At 40.1% G+C, this 23,109-nt stretch overlaps 1 protein-coding gene across 1 annotated transcript in view; it reads right to left on the reverse strand.

The window, feature by feature from the left end:
- The window catches only part of LOC142112129 (uncharacterized), a 23,859-nt gene continuing 750 nt past the window's right edge, over positions 1-23,109 (reverse strand). Inside the window, exons 3-7 of the mRNA XM_075193966.1 lie at positions 21,311-21,409; positions 20,501-20,578; positions 19,478-19,573; positions 677-799; positions 1-484 (exon numbers count right to left, since the gene is read on the reverse strand). Of these exons, the coding sequence (XP_075050067.1) occupies positions 357-484; positions 677-799; positions 19,478-19,573; positions 20,501-20,578; positions 21,311-21,409 (524 nt within the window). The 3' untranslated portion in view covers positions 1-356. The remainder of the gene's footprint in view (positions 485-676; positions 800-19,477; positions 19,574-20,500; positions 20,579-21,310; positions 21,410-23,109) is intronic.

Here is a 23,109-nt window from a genome sequence, read left to right on the forward strand (position 1 = left end):
TGACATTTTATTGAATACGGACTTTTCTGTTACATATTGTTTCCATGTTACATTGCTGAATATAAAATGAACATACTGCGATTTACATTGATAATGTCACAATACATTTATCTGAGAATCAAGCTCTAGTAAGATAACTGGGACATAATGTACAATATCCTTTCCTCTATTGCTTTATGTGTTTACATGATGCAGAAACTAATCACTGTGTGTTTATGGTCAGGACAGTGTGAGACGGATTATCTTTATAATGCAGCCAGTTATATTACAGGAAACTACTTTGTATTTATCAGATCTAATGTGTGCGCTGTCCTCAAGTAGATGCTGCTTAATTCTCCATTCATAACTCTGTCACTTTATGGATTCCAATCACACCAGTTCTGGTTCTTCCCAAATCCACTGACGTCATCATAACCATAACCAGCGGAGAGAAGATTATTGTCAGTTTCAGAACCGTTATTCTGGTCATTCAGGTCAAGGAATCCTAGAATAACACAAAGCAGTAAATATAGTGACTACTCGTACATATCACACACGTGTCTTATATGCAATCTGAGCTGTGTTTATTCTATCCCAGCAGCTGTATAACCCCTGAGGAAGCCGTGTTTATACCCATGAAGCTAGATACAGACTTTGTACTTCAATAAAAAAAGGAAACAGAGACATTAATACAAACCGTTACAAGATGGAGTCACACTAGTTCTCTCTCTCTCATCCATACTGACTCCTCCATCAGCCGTCACACCCTGAGGATCAACAGCCGCATCATCATATCCATGGTCTACACCCTCGTCTTGTCCTAATATAATACAACCATAGTGAGATATCAATAATGAGACTATGCTGATATGGACTAATGAGCCAGTAACCACAGACATCATGTACATCACATGTAGACTTATACTATAACATTCCACTACTGGTCTACAGAGACGGACTGTGGGGATAGATGGTTTTATATGGTCTAGGTAGACCTAGGTCTATGTAGACAAATCACCATTTACACATATGTTATAATATGATATCTGTACGGATTGTCCTCTTTACTGTGTATATAATTGTGACCAATTCATTTCCTTTAGTACAGTATTACTTTGTTGTGTCTTTATTGTCTCAGTAATATACAGTGATGTATAAACCACATGTCTCATCTTCACTTGTATACATCACCCAGTACAACTGAATTGTACAATGATCTTATTATCTATCAGCGTTACATGTGACATACATGACTGTACACTAAGCACTGTGACTGAGTGCACTGCTCACTATATAACCCCACGTTACTGTCACATATTACATGTGACATACATGACTGTACACTAAGCACTGTGACTGAGTGCACTGCTCACTATATAACCCCACGTTACTGTCACATATTACATGTGACATACATGACTGTACACTAAGCACTGTGACTGAGTGCACTGATCACTATATAACCCCACGTTACTGTCACATATTACAGGTGACATACATGACTGTACACTAAGCACTGTGACTGAGTGCACTGCTCACTATATAACCCCACGTTACTGTCACATATTACATGTGACATACATGACTGTACACTAAGCACTGTGACTGTGTGCACTGCTCACTATATAACCCCACGTTACTGTCACATATTACATGTGACATACATGACTGTACACTAAGCACTGTGACTGAGTGCACTGATCACTATATAACCCCACGTTACTGTCACATATTACATGTGACATACATGACTGTACACTAAGCACTATGACTGAGTACACTGCTCACTATATAACCCCACGTTACTGTCACATATTACATGGGACATACATGACTGTACACTAAGCACTGTGACTGAGTGCAGTGATCACTATATAAACCCACGTTACTGTCACATATTACATATGACATACATGACTGTACACTAAGCACTGTGACTGTGTGCACTGCTCACTATATAACCCCACGTTACTGTCACATATTACATGTGACATACATGACTGTACACTAAGCACTGTGACTGAGTGCACTGATCACTATATAAACCCACGTTACTGTCACATATTACATGTGACATACATGACTGTACACTAAGCACTGTGACTGAGTGCACTGCTTACTATATAAACCCACGTTACTGACACATATTAGATGTGACATACATGACTGTACACTAAGCACTGTGACTGTGTGCACTGCTCACTATCTAACCCCACGTTACTGTCACATATTACATGTGACATACATGACTGTACACTAAGCACTGTGACTGTGTGCACTGCTCACTATATAACCCCATGTTACTGTCACATATTACATGTGACATACATGACTGTACACTAAGCACTATGACTGTGTACACTGCTCACTATATAAACCCACGTTACTGACACATATTAGATGTGACATACATGACTGTACACTAAGCACTGTGACTGTGTGCACTGCTCACTATATAACCCCATGTTACTGTCACATATTACATGTGACATACATGACTGTACACTAAGCACTATGACTGTGTACACTGCTCACTATATAAACCCACGTTACTGTCACATATTACACGTGACATACATGACTGTACACTAAGCACTATGACTGAGTGCAGTGATCACTATATAAACCCACGTTACTGTCACATATTACATATGACATACATGACTGTACACTAAGCACTGTGACTGAGTGCGCTGCTCACTATATAAACCCAAGTTACTGTCACATATTACATGTGACATACATGACTGTACACTAAGCACTGTGACTGAGTGCGCTGCACACTATATAAACCCACGTTACTGTCACATATTACATGTGACATACATGACTGTACACTAAGCACTGTGACTGAGTGCACTGCTCACTATATAACCCCACGTTACTGTCACATATTACATGTGACATACATGACTGTACACTAAGCACTGTGACTGTGTGCACTGATCACTATATAACCCCATGTTACTGTCACATATTACATGTGAAATACATGACTGTACACTAAGCACTGTGACTGTGTGCACTGCTCACTATATAAACCCACGTTACTGTCACATATTACATGTGACATACATGACTGTACACTAAGCACTGTGACTGTGTGCACTGCTCACTATATAAACCCACGTTACTGTCACATATTACATATGACATACATGACTGTACACTAAGCACTATGACTGAGTGCACTGATCACTATATAACCCCACGTTACTGTCACATATTACATGTGACATACATGACTGTACACTAAGCACTGTGACTGAGTGCACTGCTCACTATATAAACCCACGTTACTGCCACATATTACATATGACATACATGACTGTACACTAAGCACTATGACTGAGTGCACTGATCACTATATAACCCATGTTACTGTCACATATTACATGTGACATACATGACTGTACACTAAGCACTATGACTGAGTGCACTGATCACTATATAACCCATGTTACTGTCACATATTACATGTGACATACATGACTGTACACTAAGCACTGTGACTGAGTGCACTGCTCACTATATAACCCCACGTTACTGTCACATATTACATGTGACATACATGACTGTACACTAAGCACTGTGACTGTGTGCACTGCTCACTATATAAACCCACGTTACTGTCACATATTACATGTGACATACATGACTGCACACTAAGCACTGTGACTGAGTGCACTGATCACTATATAACCCCACGTTACTGTCACATATTACATGTGACATACATGACTGTACACTAAGCACTGTGACTGAGTGCACTGATCACTATATAACCCCACGTTACTGTCACATATTACATGTGACATACATGACTGTACACTAAGCACTGTGACTGAGTGCACTGCTCACTATATAAACCCACGTTACTGTCACATATTACATGTGACATACATGACTGTACACTAAGCACTGTGACTGAGTGCACTGATCACTATATAAGCCCACGTTACTGTCACATATTACATGTGACATACATGACTGTACACTAAGCACTATGACTGAGTGCACTGATCACTATATAAACCCACGTTACTGTCACATATTACATGTGACATACATGACTGTACACTAAGCACTGTGACTGAGTGCACTGATCACTATATAACCCCACGTTACTGTCACATATTACATGTGACATACATGACTGTACACTGAGCACTGTGACTGAGTGCACTGATCACTATATAACCCATGTTACTGTCACATATTACATGTGACATACATGACTGTACACTAAGCACTGTGACTGAGTGCACTGCTCACTAACCCCACGTTACTGTCACATATTACATGTGACATACATGACTGTACACTAAGCACTGTGACTGAGTGCACTGCTCACTATATAACCCCACGTTACTGTCACATATTACATGTGACATACATGACTGTACACTAAGCACTGTGACTGAGTGCACTGCTCACTATATAACCCCACGTTACTGTCACATATTACATGTGACATACATGACTGTACACTAAGCACTATGACTGAGTACACTGCTCACTATATAACCCCACGTTACTGTCACATATTACATGGGACATACATGACTGTACACTAAGCACTGTGACTGAGTGCAGTGATCACTATATAAACCCACGTTACTGTCACATATTACATATGACATACATGACTGTACACTAAGCACTGTGACTGTGTGCACTGCTCACTATATAACCCCACGTTACTGTCACATATTACATGTGACATACATGACTGTACACTAAGCACTGTGACTGAGTGCACTGATCACTATATAAACCCACGTTACTGTCACATATTACATGTGACATACATGACTGTACACTAAGCACTGTGACTGAGTGCACTGCTCACTATATAAACCCACGTTACTGACACATATTAGATGTGACATACATGACTGTACACTAAGCACTGTGACTGTGTGCAGTGCTCACTATCTAACCCCACGTTACTGTCACATATTACATGTGACATACATGACTGTACACTAAGCACTGTGACTGTGTGCACTGCTCACTATATAACCCCATGTTACTGTCACATTTTACATGTGACATACATGACTGTACACTAAGCACTATGACTGTGTACACTGCTCACTATATAAACCCACGTTACTGTCACATATTACACGTGACATACATGACTGTACACTAAGCACTATGACTGAGTGCAGTGATCACTATATAAACCCACGTTACTGTCACATATTACATATGACATACATGACTGTACACTAAGCACTGTGAATGAGTGCGCTGCTCACTATATAAACCCAAGTTACTGTCACATATTACATGTGACATACATGACTGTACACTAAGCACTGTGACTGAGTGCGCTGCTCACTATATAAACCCACGTTACTGTCACATATTACATGTGACATACATGACTGTACACTAAGCACTGTGACTGAGTGCACTGCTCACTATATAAACCCACGTTACTGTCACATATTACATGTGACATACATGACTGTACACTAAGCACTGTGACTGTGTGCACTGCTCACTATATAAACCCACGTTACTGTCACATATTACATGTGACATACATGACTGTCCACTAAGCACTGTGACTGAGTTTACTGCTCACTATATAAACCCACGTTACTGTCACATATTACATGTGACATACATGACTGTACACTAAGCACTGTGACTGAGTGCACTGATCACTATATAACCCCACGTTACTGTCACATATTACATGTGACATACATGACTGTACACTAAGCACTGTGACTGAGTGCACTGATCACTATATAACCCCACGTTACTGTCACATATTACATGTGACATACATGACTGTACACTAAGCACTATGACTGAGTGCTGGTCACTATATAACCCCACGTTACTGTCACATATTACATGTGACATACATGACTGTACACTAAGCACTGTGACTGAGTGCACTGCTCACTATATAAACCCACGTTACTGTCACATATTACATATGACATACATGACTGTACACTAAGCACTATGACTGAGTGCACTGATCACTATATAACCCATGTTACTGTCACATATTACATGTGACATACATGACTGTACACTAAGCACTATGACTGAGTGCACTGATCACTATATAACCCATGTTACTGTCACATATTACATGTGACATACATGACTGTACACTAAGCACTGTGACTGAGTGCACTGCTCACTATATAACCCCACGTTACTGTCACATATTACATGTGACATACATGACTGTACACTAAGCACTGTGACTGTGTGCACTGCTCACTATATAAACCCACGTTACTGTCACATATTACATGTGACATACATGACTGTACACTAAGCACTGTGACTGTGTGCACTGATCACTATATAACCCCACGTTACTGTCACATATTACATGTGACATACATGACTGTACACTAAGCACTGTGACTGAGTGCACTGATCACTATATAACCCCACGTTACTGTCACATATTACATGTGACATACATGACTGTACACTAAGCACTGTGACTGAGTGCACTGCTCACTATATAAACCCACGTTACTGTCACATATTACATGTGACATACATGACTGTACACTAAGCACTGTGACTGAGTGCACTGATCACTATATAAGCCCACGTTACTGTCACATATTACATGTGACATACATGACTGTACACTAAGCACTATGACTGAGTGCACTGATCACTATATAACCCCACGTTACTGTCACATATTACATGTGACATACATGACTGTACACTGAGCACTGTGACTGAGTGCACTGATCACTATATAACCCATGTTACTGTCACATATTACATGTGACATACATGACTGTACACTAAGCACTGTGACTGAGTGCACTGCTCACTAACCCCACGTTACTGTCACATATTACATGTGACATACATGACTGTACACTAAGCACTGTGACTGAGTGCACTGCTCACTATATAACCCCACGTTACTGTCACATATTACATGTGACATACATGACTGTACACTAAGCACTATGACTGAGTACACTGCTCACTATATAACCCCACGTTACTGTCACATATTACATGGGACATACATGACTGTACACTAAGCACTGTGACTGAGTGCAGTGATCACTATATAACCCCACGTTACTGTCACATATTACATGTGACATACATGACTGTACACTAAGCACTATGACTGAGTACACTGCTCACTATATAACCCCACGTTACTGTCACATATTACATGGGACATACATGACTGTACACTAAGCACTGTGACTGAGTGCAGTGATCACTATATAAACCCACGTTACTGTCACATATTACATATGACATACATGACTGTACACTAAGCACTGTGACTGTGTGCACTGCTCACTATATAACCCCACGTTACTGTCACATATTACATGTGACATACATGACTGTACACTAAGCACTGTGACTGAGTGCACTGATCACTATATAAACCCACGTTACTGTCACATATTACATGTGACATACATGACTGTACACTAAGCACTGTGACTGAGTGCACTGCTCACTATATAAACCCACGTTACTGACACATATTAGATGTGACATACATGACTGTACACTAAGCACTGTGACTGTGTGCACTGCTCACTATCTAACCCCACGTTACTGTCACATATTACATGTGACATACATGACTGTACACTAAGCACTGTGACTGTGTGCACTGCTCACTATATAACCCCATGTTACTGTCACATATTACATGTGACATACATGACTGTACACTAAGCACTATGACTGTGTACACTGCTCACTATATAAACCCACGTTACTGACACATATTAGATGTGACATACATGACTGTACACTAAGCACTGTGACTGAGTGCACTGATCACTATATAATCCCACGTTACTGTCACACATTACATGTGACATACATGACTGTAAACTAAGCACTATGACTGTGTGCTGGTCACTATATAACCCCACGTTACTGTCACATATTACATGTGACATACATGACTGTACACTAAGCACTGTGACTGAGTGCACTGCTCACTATATAAACCCACGTTACTGTCACATATTACATATGACATACATGACTGTACACTAAGCACTGACTGTGTGCAGTGATCACTATCTAACCCCACGTTACTGTCACATATTACATATGACATACATGACTGTACACTAAGCACTATGACTGAGTGCACTGATCACTATATAACCCATGTTACTGTCACATATTACATGTGACATACATGACTGTACACTAAGCACTATGACTGAGTGCACTGATCACTATATAACCCATGTTACTGTCACATATTACATGTGACATACATGACTGTACACTAAGCACTGTGACTGAGTGCACTGCTCACTATATAACCCCACGTTACTGTCACATATTACATGTGACATACATGACTGTACACTAAGCACTGTGACTGTGTGCACTGCTCACTATATAAACCCACGTTACTGTCACATATTACATGTGACATACATGACTGCACACTAAGCACTGTGACTGAGTGCACTGATCACTATATAACCCCACGTTACTGTCACATATTACATGTGACATACATGACTGTACACGAAGCACTGTGACTGAGTGCACTGATCACTATATAACCCCACGTTACTGTCACATATTACATGTGACATACATGACTGTACACTAAGCACTGTGACTGAGTGCACTGCTCACTATATAAACCCACGTTACTGTCACATATTACATGTGACATACATGACTGTACACTAAGCACTGTGACTGAGTGCACTGATCACTATATAAGCCCACGTTACTGTCACATATTACATGTGACATACATGACTGTACACTAAGCACTATGACTGAGTGCACTGATCACTATATAACCCCACGTTACTGTCACATATTACATGTGACATACATGACTGTACACTGAGCACTGTGACTGAGTGCACTGATCACTATATAACCCATGTTACTGTCACATATTACATGTGACATACATGACTGTACACTAAGCACTGTGACTGAGTGCACTGCTCACTAACCCCACGTTACTGTCACATATTACATGTGACATACATGACTGTACACTAAGCACTGTGACTGTGTGCACTGCTCACTATATAAACCCACGTTACTGTCACATATTACATGTGACATACATGACTGCACACTAAGCACTGTGACTGAGTGCACTGATCACTATATAACCCCACGTTACTGTCACATATTACATGTGACATACATGACTGTACACTAAGCACTGTGACTGAGTGCACTGATCACTATATAACCCCACGTTACTGTCACATATTACATGTGACATACATGACTGTACACTAAGCACTGTGACTGAGTGCACTGCTCACTATATAAACCCACGTTACTGTCACATATTACATGTGACATACATGACTGTACACTAAGCACTGTGACTGAGTGCACTGATCACTATATAAGCCCACGTTACTGTCACATATTACATGTGACATACATGACTGTACACTAAGCACTGTGACTGTGTGCACTGCTCACTATATAACCCCACGTTACTGTCACATATTACATGTGACATACATGACTGTACACTAAGCACTGTGACTGAGTGCACTGATCACTATATAAACCCACGTTACTGTCACATATTACATGTGACATACATGACTGTACACTAAGCACTGTGACTGAGTGCACTGCTCACTATATAAACCCACGTTACTGACACATATTAGATGTGACATACATGACTGTACACTAAGCACTGTGACTGTGTGCACTGCTCACTATCTAACCCCACGTTACTGTCACATATTACATGTGACATACATGACTGTACACTAAGCACTGTGACTGTGTGCACTGCTCACTATATAACCCCATGTTACTGTCACATATTACATGTGACATACATGACTGTACACTAAGCACTATGACTGTGTACACTGCTCACTATATAAACCCACGTTACTGACACATATTAGATGTGACATACATGACTGTACACTAAGCACTGTGACTGAGTGCACTGATCACTATATAACCCCACGTTACTGTCACACATTACATGTGACATACATGACTGTACACTAAGCACTATGACTGAGTGCTGGTCACTATATAACCCCACGTTACTGTCACATATTACATGTGACATACATGACTGTACACTAAGCACTGTGACTGAGTGCACTGCTCACTATATAAACCCACGTTACTGTCACATATTACATATGACATACATGACTGTACACTAAGCACTGACTGTGTGCAGTGATCACTATCTAACCCCACGTTACTGTCACATATTACATATGACATACATGACTGTACACTAAGCACTATGACTGAGTGCACTGATCACTATATAACCCATGTTACTGTCACATATTACATGTGACATACATGACTGTACACTAAGCACTATGACTGAGTGCACTGATCACTATATAACCCATGTTACTGTCACATATTACATGTGACATACATGACTGTACACTAAGCACTGTGACTGAGTGCACTGCTCACTATATAACCCCACGTTACTGTCACATATTACATGTGACATACATGACTGTACACTAAGCACTGTGACTGTGTGCACTGCTCACTATATAAACCCACGTTACTGTCACATATTACATGTGACATACATGACTGCACACTAAGCACTGTGACTGAGTGCAGTGATCACTATATAAACCCACGTTACTGTCACATATTACATATGACATACATGACTGTACACTAAGCACTGTGACTGTGTGCACTGCTCACTATATAACCCCACGTTACTGTCACATATTACATGTGACATACATGACTGTACACTAAGCACTGTGACTGAGTGCACTGATCACTATATAAACCCACGTTACTGTCACATATTACATGTGACATACATGACTGTACACTAAGCACTGTGACTGAGTGCACTGCTCACTATATAAACCCACGTTACTGACACATATTAGATGTGACATACATGACTGTACACTAAGCACTGTGACTGTGTGCACTGCTCACTATCTAACCCCACGTTACTGTCACATATTACATGTGACATACATGACTGTACACTAAGCACTGTGACTGTGTGCACTGCTCACTATATAACCCCATGTTACTGTCACATATTACATGTGACATACATGACTGTACACTAAGCACTATGACTGTGTACACTGCTCACTATATAAACCCACGTTACTGACACATATTAGATGTGACATACATGACTGTACACTAAGCACTGTGACTGAGTGCACTGATCACTATATAACCCCACGTTACTGTCACACATTACATGTGACATACATGACTGTAAACTAAGCACTATGACTGTGTGCTGGTCACTATATAACCCCACGTTACTGTCACATATTACATGTGACATACATGACTGTACACTAAGCACTGTGACTGAGTGCACTGCTCACTATATAAACCCACGTTACTGTCACATATTACATATGACATACATGACTGTACACTAAGCACTGACTGTGTGCAGTGATCACTATCTAACCCCACGTTACTGTCACATATTACATATGACATACATGACTGTACACTAAGCACTATGACTGAGTGCACTGATCACTATATAACCCATGTTACTGTCACATATTACATGTGACATACATGACTGTACACTAAGCACTATGACTGAGTGCACTGATCACTATATAACCCATGTTACTGTCACATATTACATGTGACATACATGACTGTACACTAAGCACTGTGACTGAGTGCACTGCTCACTATATAACCCCACGTTACTGTCACATATTACATGTGACATACATGACTGTACACTAAGCACTGTGACTGTGTGCACTGCTCACTATATAAACCCACGTTACTGTCACATATTACATGTGACATACATGACTGCACACTAAGCACTGTGACTGAGTGCACTGATCACTATATAACCCCACGTTACTGTCACATATTACATGTGACATACATGACTGTACACTAAGCACTGTGACTGAGTGCACTGATCACTATATAACCCCACGTTACTGTCACATATTACATGTGACATACATGACTGTACACTAAGCACTGTGACTGAGTGCACTGCTCACTATATAAACCCACGTTACTGTCACATATTACATGTGACATACATGACTGTACACTAAGCACTGTGACTGAGTGCACTGATCACTATATAAGCCCACGTTACTGTCACATATTACATGTGACATACATGACTGTACACTAAGCACTATGACTGAGTGCACTGATCACTATATAACCCCACGTTACTGTCACATATTACATGTGACATACATGACTGTACACTGAGCACTGTGACTGAGTGCACTGATCACTATATAACCCATGTTACTGTCACATATTACATGTGACATACATGACTGTACACTAAGCACTGTGACTGAGTGCACTGCTCACTAACCCCACGTTACTGTCACATATTACATGTGACATACATGACTGTACACTAAGCACTGTGACTGTGTGCACTGCTCACTATATAAACCCACGTTACTGTCACATATTACATGTGACATACATGACTGCACACTAAGCACTGTGACTGAGTGCACTGATCACTATATAACCCCACGTTACTGTCACATATTACATGTGACATACATGACTGTACACTAAGCACTGTGACTGAGTGCACTGATCACTATATAACCCCACGTTACTGTCACATATTACATGTGACATACATGACTGTACACTAAGCACTGTGACTGAGTGCACTGCTCACTATATAAACCCACGTTACTGTCACATATTACATGTGACATACATGACTGTACACTAAGCACTGTGACTGAGTGCACTGATCACTATATAAGCCCACGTTACTGTCACATATTACATGTGACATACATAACTGTACACTAAGCACTATGACTGAGTGCACTGATCACTATATAACCCCACGTTACTGTCACATATTACATGTGACATACATGACTGTACACTGAGCACTGTGACTGAGTGCACTGATCACTATATAACCGATGTTACTGTCACATATTACATGTGACATACATGACTGTACACTAAGCACTGTGACTGAGTGCACTGCTCACTAACCCCACGTTACTGTCACATATTACATGTGACATACATGACTGTACACTAAGCACTGTGACTGAGTGCACTGCTCACTATATAACCCCACGTTACTGTCACATATTACATGTGACATACATGACTGTACACTAAGCACTATGACTGAGTACACTGCTCACTATATAACCCCACGTTACTGTCACATATTACATGGGACATACATGACTGTATACTAAGCACTGTGACTGAGTGCAGTGATCACTATATAACCCCACGTTACTGTCACATATTACATGTGACATACATGACTGTACACTAAGCACTATGACTGAGTACACTGCTCACTATATAACCCCACGTTACTGTCACATATTACATGGGACATACATGACTGTACACTAAGCACTGTGACTGAGTGCAGTGATCACTATATAAACCCACGTTACTGTCACATATTACATATGACATACATGACTGTACACTAAGCACTGTGACTGTGTGCACTGCTCACTATATAACCCCACGTTACTGTCACATATTACATGTGACATACATGACTGTACACTAAGCACTGTGACTGAGTGCACTGATCACTATATAAACCCACGTTACTGTCACATATTACATGTGACATACATGACTGTACACTAAGCACTGTGACTGAGTGCACTGCTCACTATATAAACCCACGTTACTGACACATATTAGATGTGACATACATGACTGTACACTAAGCACTGTGACTGTGTGCACTGCTCACTATCTAACCCCACGTTACTGTCACATATTACATGTGACATACATGACTGTACACTAAGCACTGTGACTGTGTGCACTGCTCACTATATAACCCCATGTTACTGTCACATATTACATGTGACATACATGACTGTACACTAAGCACTATGACTGTGTACACTGCTCACTATATAAACCCACGTTACTGACACATATTAGATGTGACATACATGACTGTACACTAAGCACTGTGACTGAGTGCACTGATCACTATATAACCCCACGTTACTGTCACACATTACATGTGACATACATGACTGTACACTAAGCACTATGACTGAGTGCTGGTCACTATATAACCCCACGTTACTGTCACATATTACATGTGACATACATGACTGTACACTAAGCACTGTGACTGAGTGCACTGCTCACTATATAAACCCACGTTACTGTCACATATTACATATGACATACATGACTGTACACTAAGCACTGACTGTGTGCAGTGATCACTATCTAACCCCACGTTACTGTCACATATTACATATGACATACATGACTGTACACTAAGCACTATGACTGAGTGCACTGATCACTATATAACCCATGTTACTGTCACATATTACATGTGACATACATGACTGTACACTAAGCACTATGACTGAGTGCACTGATCACTATATAACCCATGTTACTGTCACATATTACATGTGACATACATGACTGTACACTAAGCACTGTGACTGAGTGCACTGCTCACTATATAACCCCACGTTACTGTCACATATTACATGTGACATACATGACTGTACACTAAGCACTGTGACTGTGTGCACTGCTCACTATATAAACCCACGTTACTGTCACATATTACATGTGACATACATGACTGCACACTAAGCACTGTGACTGAGTGCACTGATCACTATATAACCCCACGTTACTGTCACATATTACATGTGACATACATGACTGTACACTAAGCACTGTGACTGAGTGCACTGATCACTATATAACCCCACGTTACTGTCACATATTACATGTGACATACATGACTGTACACTAAGCACTGTGACTGAGTGCACTGCTCACTATATAAACCCACGTTACTGTCACATATTACATGTGACATACATGACTGTACACTAAGCACTGTGACTGAGTGCACTGATCACTATATAAGCCCACGTTACTGTCACATATTACATGTGACATACATGACTGTACACTAAGCACTATGACTGAGTGCATTGATCACTATATAACCCCACGTTACTGTCACATATTACATGTGACATACATGACTGTACACTGAGCACTGTGACTGAGTGCACTGATCACTATATAACCCATGTTACTGTCACATATTACATGTGACATACATGACTGTACACTAAGCACTGTGACTGAGTGCACTGCTCACTAACCCCACGTTACTGTCACATATTACATGTGACATACATGACTGTACACTAAGCACTGTGACTGAGTGCACTGCTCACTATATAACCCCACGTTACTGTCACATATTACATGTGACATACATGACTGTACACTAAGCACTGTGACTGAGTGCACTGCTCACTATATAACCCCACGTTACTGTCACATATTACATGTGACATACATGACTGTACACTAAGCACTATGACTGAGTACACTGCTCACTATATAACCCCACGTTACTGTCACATATTACATGGGACATACATGACTGTACACTAAGCACTGTGACTGAGTGCAGTGATCACTATATAAACCCACGTTACTGTCACATATTACATATGACATACATGACTGTACACTAAGCACTGTGACTGTGTGCACTGCTCACTATATAACCCCACGTTACTGTCACATATTACATGTGACATACATGACTGTACACTAAGCACTGTGACTGAGTGCACTGATCACTATATAAACCCACGTTACTGTCACATATTACATGTGACATACATGACTGTACACTAAGCACTGTGACTGAGTGCACTGCTCACTATATAAACCCACGTTACTGACACATATTAGATGTGACATACATGACTGTACACTAAGCACTGTGACTGTGTGCACTGCTCACTATCTAACCCCACGTTACTGTCACATATTACATGTGACATACATGACTGTACACTAAGCACTGTGACTGTGTGCACTGCTCACTATATAACCCCATGTTACTGTCACATATTACATGTGACATACATGACTGTACACTAAGCACTATGACTGTGTACACTGCTCACTATATAAACCCACGTTACTGACACATATTAGATGTGACATACATGACTGTACATTAAGCACTGTGACTGTGTGCACTGCTCACTATATAACCCCATGTTACTGTCACATATTACATGTGACATACATGACTGTACACTAAGCACTATGACTGTGTACACTGCTCACTATATAAACCCACGTTACTGTCACATATTACACGTGACATACATGACTGTACACTAAGCACTATGACTGAGTGCAGTGATCACTATATAAACCCACGTTACTGTCACATATTACATATGACATACATGACTGTACACTAAGCACTGTGACTGAGTGCGCTGCTCACTATATAAACCCAAGTTACTGTCACATATTACATGTGACATACATGACTGTACACTAAGCACTGTGACTGAGTGCGCTGCTCACTATATAAACCCACGTTACTGTCACATATTACATGTGACATACATGACTGTACACTAAGCACTGTGACTGAGTGCACTGCTCACTATATAACCCCACGTTACTGTCACATATTACATGTGACATACATGACTGTACACTAAGCACTGTGACTGTGTGCACTGATCACTATATAACCCCATGTTACTGTCACATATTACATGTGAAATACATGACTGTACACTAAGCACTGTGACTGTGTGCACTGCTCACTATATAAACCCACGTTACTGTCACATATTACATGTGACATACATGACTGTACACTAAGCACTGTGACTGTGTGCACTGCTCACTATATAAACCCACGTTACTGTCACATATTACATATGACATACATGACTGTACACTAAGCACTGTGACTGAGTGCACTGCTCACTATATAAACCCACGTTACTGTCACATATTACATGTGACATACATGACTGTACACTAAGCACTGTGACTGAGTGCACTGATCACTATATAACCCCACGTTACTGTCACATATTACATGTGACATACATGACTGTACACTAAGCACTGTGACTGAGTGCACTGATCACTATATAACCCCACGTTACTGTCACATATTACATGTGACATACATGACTGTACACTAAGCACTATGACTGAGTGCTGGTCACTATATAACCCCACGTTACTGTCACATATTACATGTGACATACATGACTGTACACTAAGCACTGTGACTGAGTGCACTGCTCACTATATAAACCCACGTTACTGTCACATATTACATATGACATACATGACTGTACACTAAGCACTATGACTGAGTGCACTGATCACTATATAACCCATGTTACTGTCACATATTACATGTGACATACATGACTGTACACTAAGCACTATGACTGAGTGCACTGATCACTATATAACCCATGTTACTGTCACATATTACATGTGACATACATGACTGTACACTAAGCACTGTGACTGAGTGCACTGCTCACTATATAACCCCACGTTACTGTCACATATTACATGTGACATACATGACTGTACACTAAGCACTGTGACTGTGTGCACTGCTCACTATATAAACCCACGTTACTGTCACATATTACATGTGACATACATGACTGCACACTAAGCACTGTGACTGAGTGCACTGATCACTATATAACCCCACGTTACTGTCACATATTACATGTGACATACATGACTGTACACTAAGCACTGTGACTGAGTGCACTGATCACTATATAACCCCACGTTACTGTCACATATTACATGTGACATACATGACTGTACACTAAGCACTGTGACTGAGTGCACTGCTCACTATATAAACCCACGTTACTGTCACATATTACATGTGACATACATGACTGTACACTAAGCACTGTGACTGAGTGCACTGATCACTATATAAGCCCACGTTACTGTCACATATTACATGTGACATACATGACTGTACACTAAGCACTATGACTGAGTGCACTGATCACTATATAACCCCACGTTACTGTCACATATTACATGTGACATACATGACTGTACACTGAGCACTGTGACTGAGTGCACTGATCACTATATAACCCATGTTACTGTCACATATTACATGTGACATACATGACTGTACACTAAGCACTGTGACTGAGTGCACTGCTCACTAACCCCACGTTACTGTCACATATTACATGTGACATACATGACTGTACACTAAGCACTGTGACTGAGTGCACTGCTCACTATATAACCCCACGTTACTGTCACATATTACATGTGACATACATGACTGTACACTAAGCACTGTGACTGTGTGCACTGCTCACTATATAACCCCACGTTACTGTCACATATTACATGTGACATACATGACTGTACACTAAGCACTGTGACTGTGTGCACTGCTCACTATATAACCCCACGTTACTGTCACATATTACATGTGACATACATGACTGTACACTAAGCACTATGACTGAGTGCAGTGATCACTATATAACCCCACGTTACTGTCACATATTACATGTGACATACATGACTGTACACTAAGCACTGTGTGCACTGCTCACTATATAACCCCACGTTACTGTCACATATTACATGTGACATACATGACTGTACACTAAGCACTGTGACTGAGTGCACTGATCACTATATAACCCCACGTTACTGTCACATATTACATGTGACATACATGACTGTACACTAAGCACTGTGACTGTGTGCACTGATCACTATATAACCCCATGTTACTGTCACATATTACATGTGACATACATGACTGTACACTAAGCACTATGACTGAGTGCAGTGATCACTATATAACCCCACGTTACTGTCACATATTACATGTGACATACATGACTGTACACTAAGCACTGTGACTGTGTGCACTGCTCACTATATAACCCCACGTTACTGTCACATATTACATGTGACATACATGACTGTACACTAAGCACTGTGACTGAGTGCACTGATCACTATATAACCCCACGTTACTGTCACATATTACATGGGACATACATGACTGTACACTATGCACTGTGACTGTATGCACTGATCACTATATAACCCCACGTTACTGTCACATATTACATGTGACATACATGACTGTACACTAAGCACTGTGACTGAGTGCACTGATCACTATATAAGCCCACGTTACTGTCACATATTACATGTGACATACATGACTGTACACTAAGCACTGTGACTGAGTGCACTGATCACTATATAAGCCCACGTTACTGTCACATATTACATGTGACATACATGACTGTACACTAAGCACTGTGACTGTGTGCACTGATCACTATATAACCCCACGTACTGTCACATATTACATGTGACATACATGACTGTACACTAAGCACTGTGACTGAGTGCAGTGATCACTATATAACCCCACGTTACTGTCACATATTACATGTGACATACATGACTGTACACTAAGCACTGTGACTGAGTGCACTGATCACTATATAAGCCCACGTTACTGTCACATATTACAGGTGAACATACAATATTTCTCACATCACAATAATGACTTATAACCAGTGACTCAGTGATATGAATGAACAGTGACCTTTGCTCCCGTCGGTTGTTGTTTCATCATTGTTGAGGTTCTCATAGGATAATCCAGTGTCATCATATTCTGTCATCTTGTTCTCCAGAGAGGAACCTAGGATAACGTCACAGTGACATGTCTGCAGTGATGACAACGTATCTTACTGGAGCGTATATTACATTATATGGAGATAAATACAAAGATCTGTTATTCTCCCCTTTATAAATCAAATGGAAATCTACTGCAGCTTATACATTATGGGCTAATTGTATTGTGTTAGTAAGTAAGTCGTTATATAATATAACTGTACAAACACATCTGTTAGTTATAATACATTTCTAGACACAATGTAACCACTTATGTTTATCTTACAATGTGGTCTTGTCATGTATGTTACCTATCTCTGGTCATGTATGTTACCTGGCTCTGATCATGTATGTTACCTATCTCTGGTCATGCATGTTACCTGGCTCTGGTCATGCATGTTACCTATCTCTGGTCATGCATGTTACCTGGCTCTGGTCATGCATGTTACCTGGCTCTGGTCATGTATGTTACCTATCTCTGGTCATGTATGTTACCTGGCTCTGGTCATGCATGTTACCTGGCTCTGGTCATGTATGTTACCTGGCTCTGGTCATGTATGTTACCTGGCTCTGGTCATGCATGTTACCTGGCTCTGGTCATGTATGTTACCTGGCTCTGGTCATGTATGTTACCTATCTCTGGTCATGTATGTTACCTGGCTCTGGTCATGCATGTTACCTGGCTCTGGTCATGCATGTTACCTGGCTCTTGTCATGTATGTTACCTGGCTCTGGTCATGTATGTTACCTATCTCTGGTCATGCATGTTACCTGGCTCTGGTCATGTATGTTACCTGGCTCTAGTCATGTATGTTACCTGGCTGTGATCAAGTATATTACCTGGCTCTGGTCATGTATGTTACCTGGCTCTGGTCATGTATGTTACCTGGCTCTGGTAATGTATGTTACCTGGCTCTGGTCATGCATGTTATGTGGCTCTGGTCATGCATGTTACCTGGCTCTGGAGTCATATGAAGTCTCTCCTCACTTGTGTAGTATTCCAGTTTCTCATCAAGGCCATCAGGGTAAAACACTGCATAAAACAATATTAAATTATACATGGAGGGATCCAATCACTGCTTCATTTCCTCATTTGTTGTATTTCTTTTGGTTAATTTGATAGGTATGTACCGTACACACAATCTAAGCTCACACTCAGTAACTAACGTGTGTCATACAGGTCATGTCAGAACACTGTGTTACTGTCACATGATGGTATGTACCGTACACACACAATCTAAGCTCACACTCAGTAACTAACGTGTGTCATACAGGTCATGTCAGAACACTGTGTTACTGTCACATGAAGGTATGTACCGTACACACACAATCTAAGCTCACACTCAGTAACTAACGTGTGTCATACAGGTCATGTCAGAACACTGTGTTACTGTCACATGAAGGTATGTATCGTACACACACAATCTAAGCTCACACTCAGTAACTAACGTGTGTCATACAGGTCATGTCAGAACACTGTGTTACTGTCACATGAAGGTATGTACCGTACACACACAATCTAAGCTCACACCCAGTAACTAACGTGTGTCATACAGGTCATGTCAGAACACTATGTTACTGTCACATGAAGGTATGTATCGTACACACACAATCTAAGCTCACACCCAGTAACTAACGTGTGTCATACAGGTCATGTCAGAACACTGTGTTACTGTCACATGAAGGTATGTACCGTACACACACAATCTAAACTCACACCCAGTAACTAACGTGTGTCATACAGGTCAATCACAGCAGAACATACCTGATTCTTGGGACACGCTCTGATACTTCTTCATCATTCTTAGATCAATCTCTTCATACACAGGTTCCTGGGATGACACTGAATACATGTTCCTGAGGGCTGAAACATACATGTAATTTAACGGCAAATAAACCTTTAATCAAACGTCACCATATAAGGAAAATGTGGCAGAATGTTTCATTTTATTACAGGTTAATGACATGTCTACAGACATGTGTCCTAAATGTCCCAAAATGTCTGTTGTAGAAATCCCAATCTCAGTTATCTTTTACCATCTAAGCTCAGACAGTTCATTCTTTACACCTAGAAAGAAAACTGTCACCAATAAATCAGGTGCTAAACTCACCTGTAACGTTACGTTATTGTAGGTAGAAAACACCCCCATGGGCTTTATAGAGCACCTACATATTACACAGAGTATTACAGGTAATATGTGACCCCAGCAGAGCTTACAATCTATTTTCCCTACCACATATACACACAGGATGATTCTGTCAGAAGCCAATTAACCAACCAGTATGTGTCTGGGGAATGGGGGGAACTGGAGCACCTGGAAAAACCTCACGTGTACACGGGGAGAACATACAATCTACACAGATAGGACCTGGTTGGAGGTGACCCCATGGCTGCAGTGACACAGAAGAGACTTCCCTTTGGTATATAGTGGGAGAATTATATACTTTTATCTCATGGACATTATACTGGAAAACAGCCACAATTAGGGAAATATTCTCTGTTCTATGATTCTTCTCCAAATTACGTTTAAGTAAATAGTATTACCCTAAATACCGATCCAATGTGTAATGAGCTACTTTATATAAATATAGGGTACCACGTATATGTACATTATATAAATATAGGGGTACCACGTATCTGTACTTTATATAAATATAGGGGTACAACGTATATGTACTTTATATAAATATAGGGGTACCACATATATGTACTTTATATAAATATAGGGGTACCACGTATATATGTACTTTATATAAATATAGGGGTACCACGTATATGTACTTTATATAAATATAGGGATACCACTTATGTATGTACTTTATATAAATATAGGGGTACCACGTATATATGTACTTTATATAAATATAGGGGTACCAAGTATATGTACTTTATATAAATATAGGGATACCACGTGTATAAGATTTTCTCTTTTCTTTCTTTAAATAATAAATGAGATGAGCAGGCTTCCAAAATATAATATTTCTATAGTTTATTAAAAAGATATTATACATAGATACAGCCATGCTGGACGAAGCAGACATACTCCCAGGGTCTCAAATGCATATTGACAATCTATATTTGATTAAGTCATATATTTATAGAGATGATACTCCTTATGTCTTTAAAACACACCTTCCCAGCTTACATCACTGCTGGCAATCTAATGTCTCTATAATTAAAGTGACATGTTCTTTGGAAGGGTCATCTTGACCTTATATGGAGCCAATATTTCTTTGGTCATATCCGGCTATTGTGAAATACTGGAAACTTACTAAAAACATGTCTCTTGTTATGTAATTTCTGTTTTGTGCAATATGTGTTTTTCTGTTCTCTTAAAGCACAGAAACAAAATTCAAGTTCATTGGTTCATTCTATAGGGTTTTTGTTTTAAATAATTACTTCGACACACGTATGTGTACTTTATAAAAATATAGGGCTACCACGTATATGTACTATATATAAATATAGGGGTACCACGGACATGTACTTTATACAAGGTGTGACATTTAGGTCCAGAGACAAATGTGCACTTTTTATACTTACTTTTACCCTCACATTACGCT

This window comes from Mixophyes fleayi (assembly GCF_038048845.1).
Source record: "Mixophyes fleayi isolate aMixFle1 chromosome 12 unlocalized genomic scaffold, aMixFle1.hap1 SUPER_12_unloc_3, whole genome shotgun sequence".
NCBI classification, from domain to species: Eukaryota; Metazoa; Chordata; class Amphibia; order Anura; family Limnodynastidae; genus Mixophyes; species Mixophyes fleayi.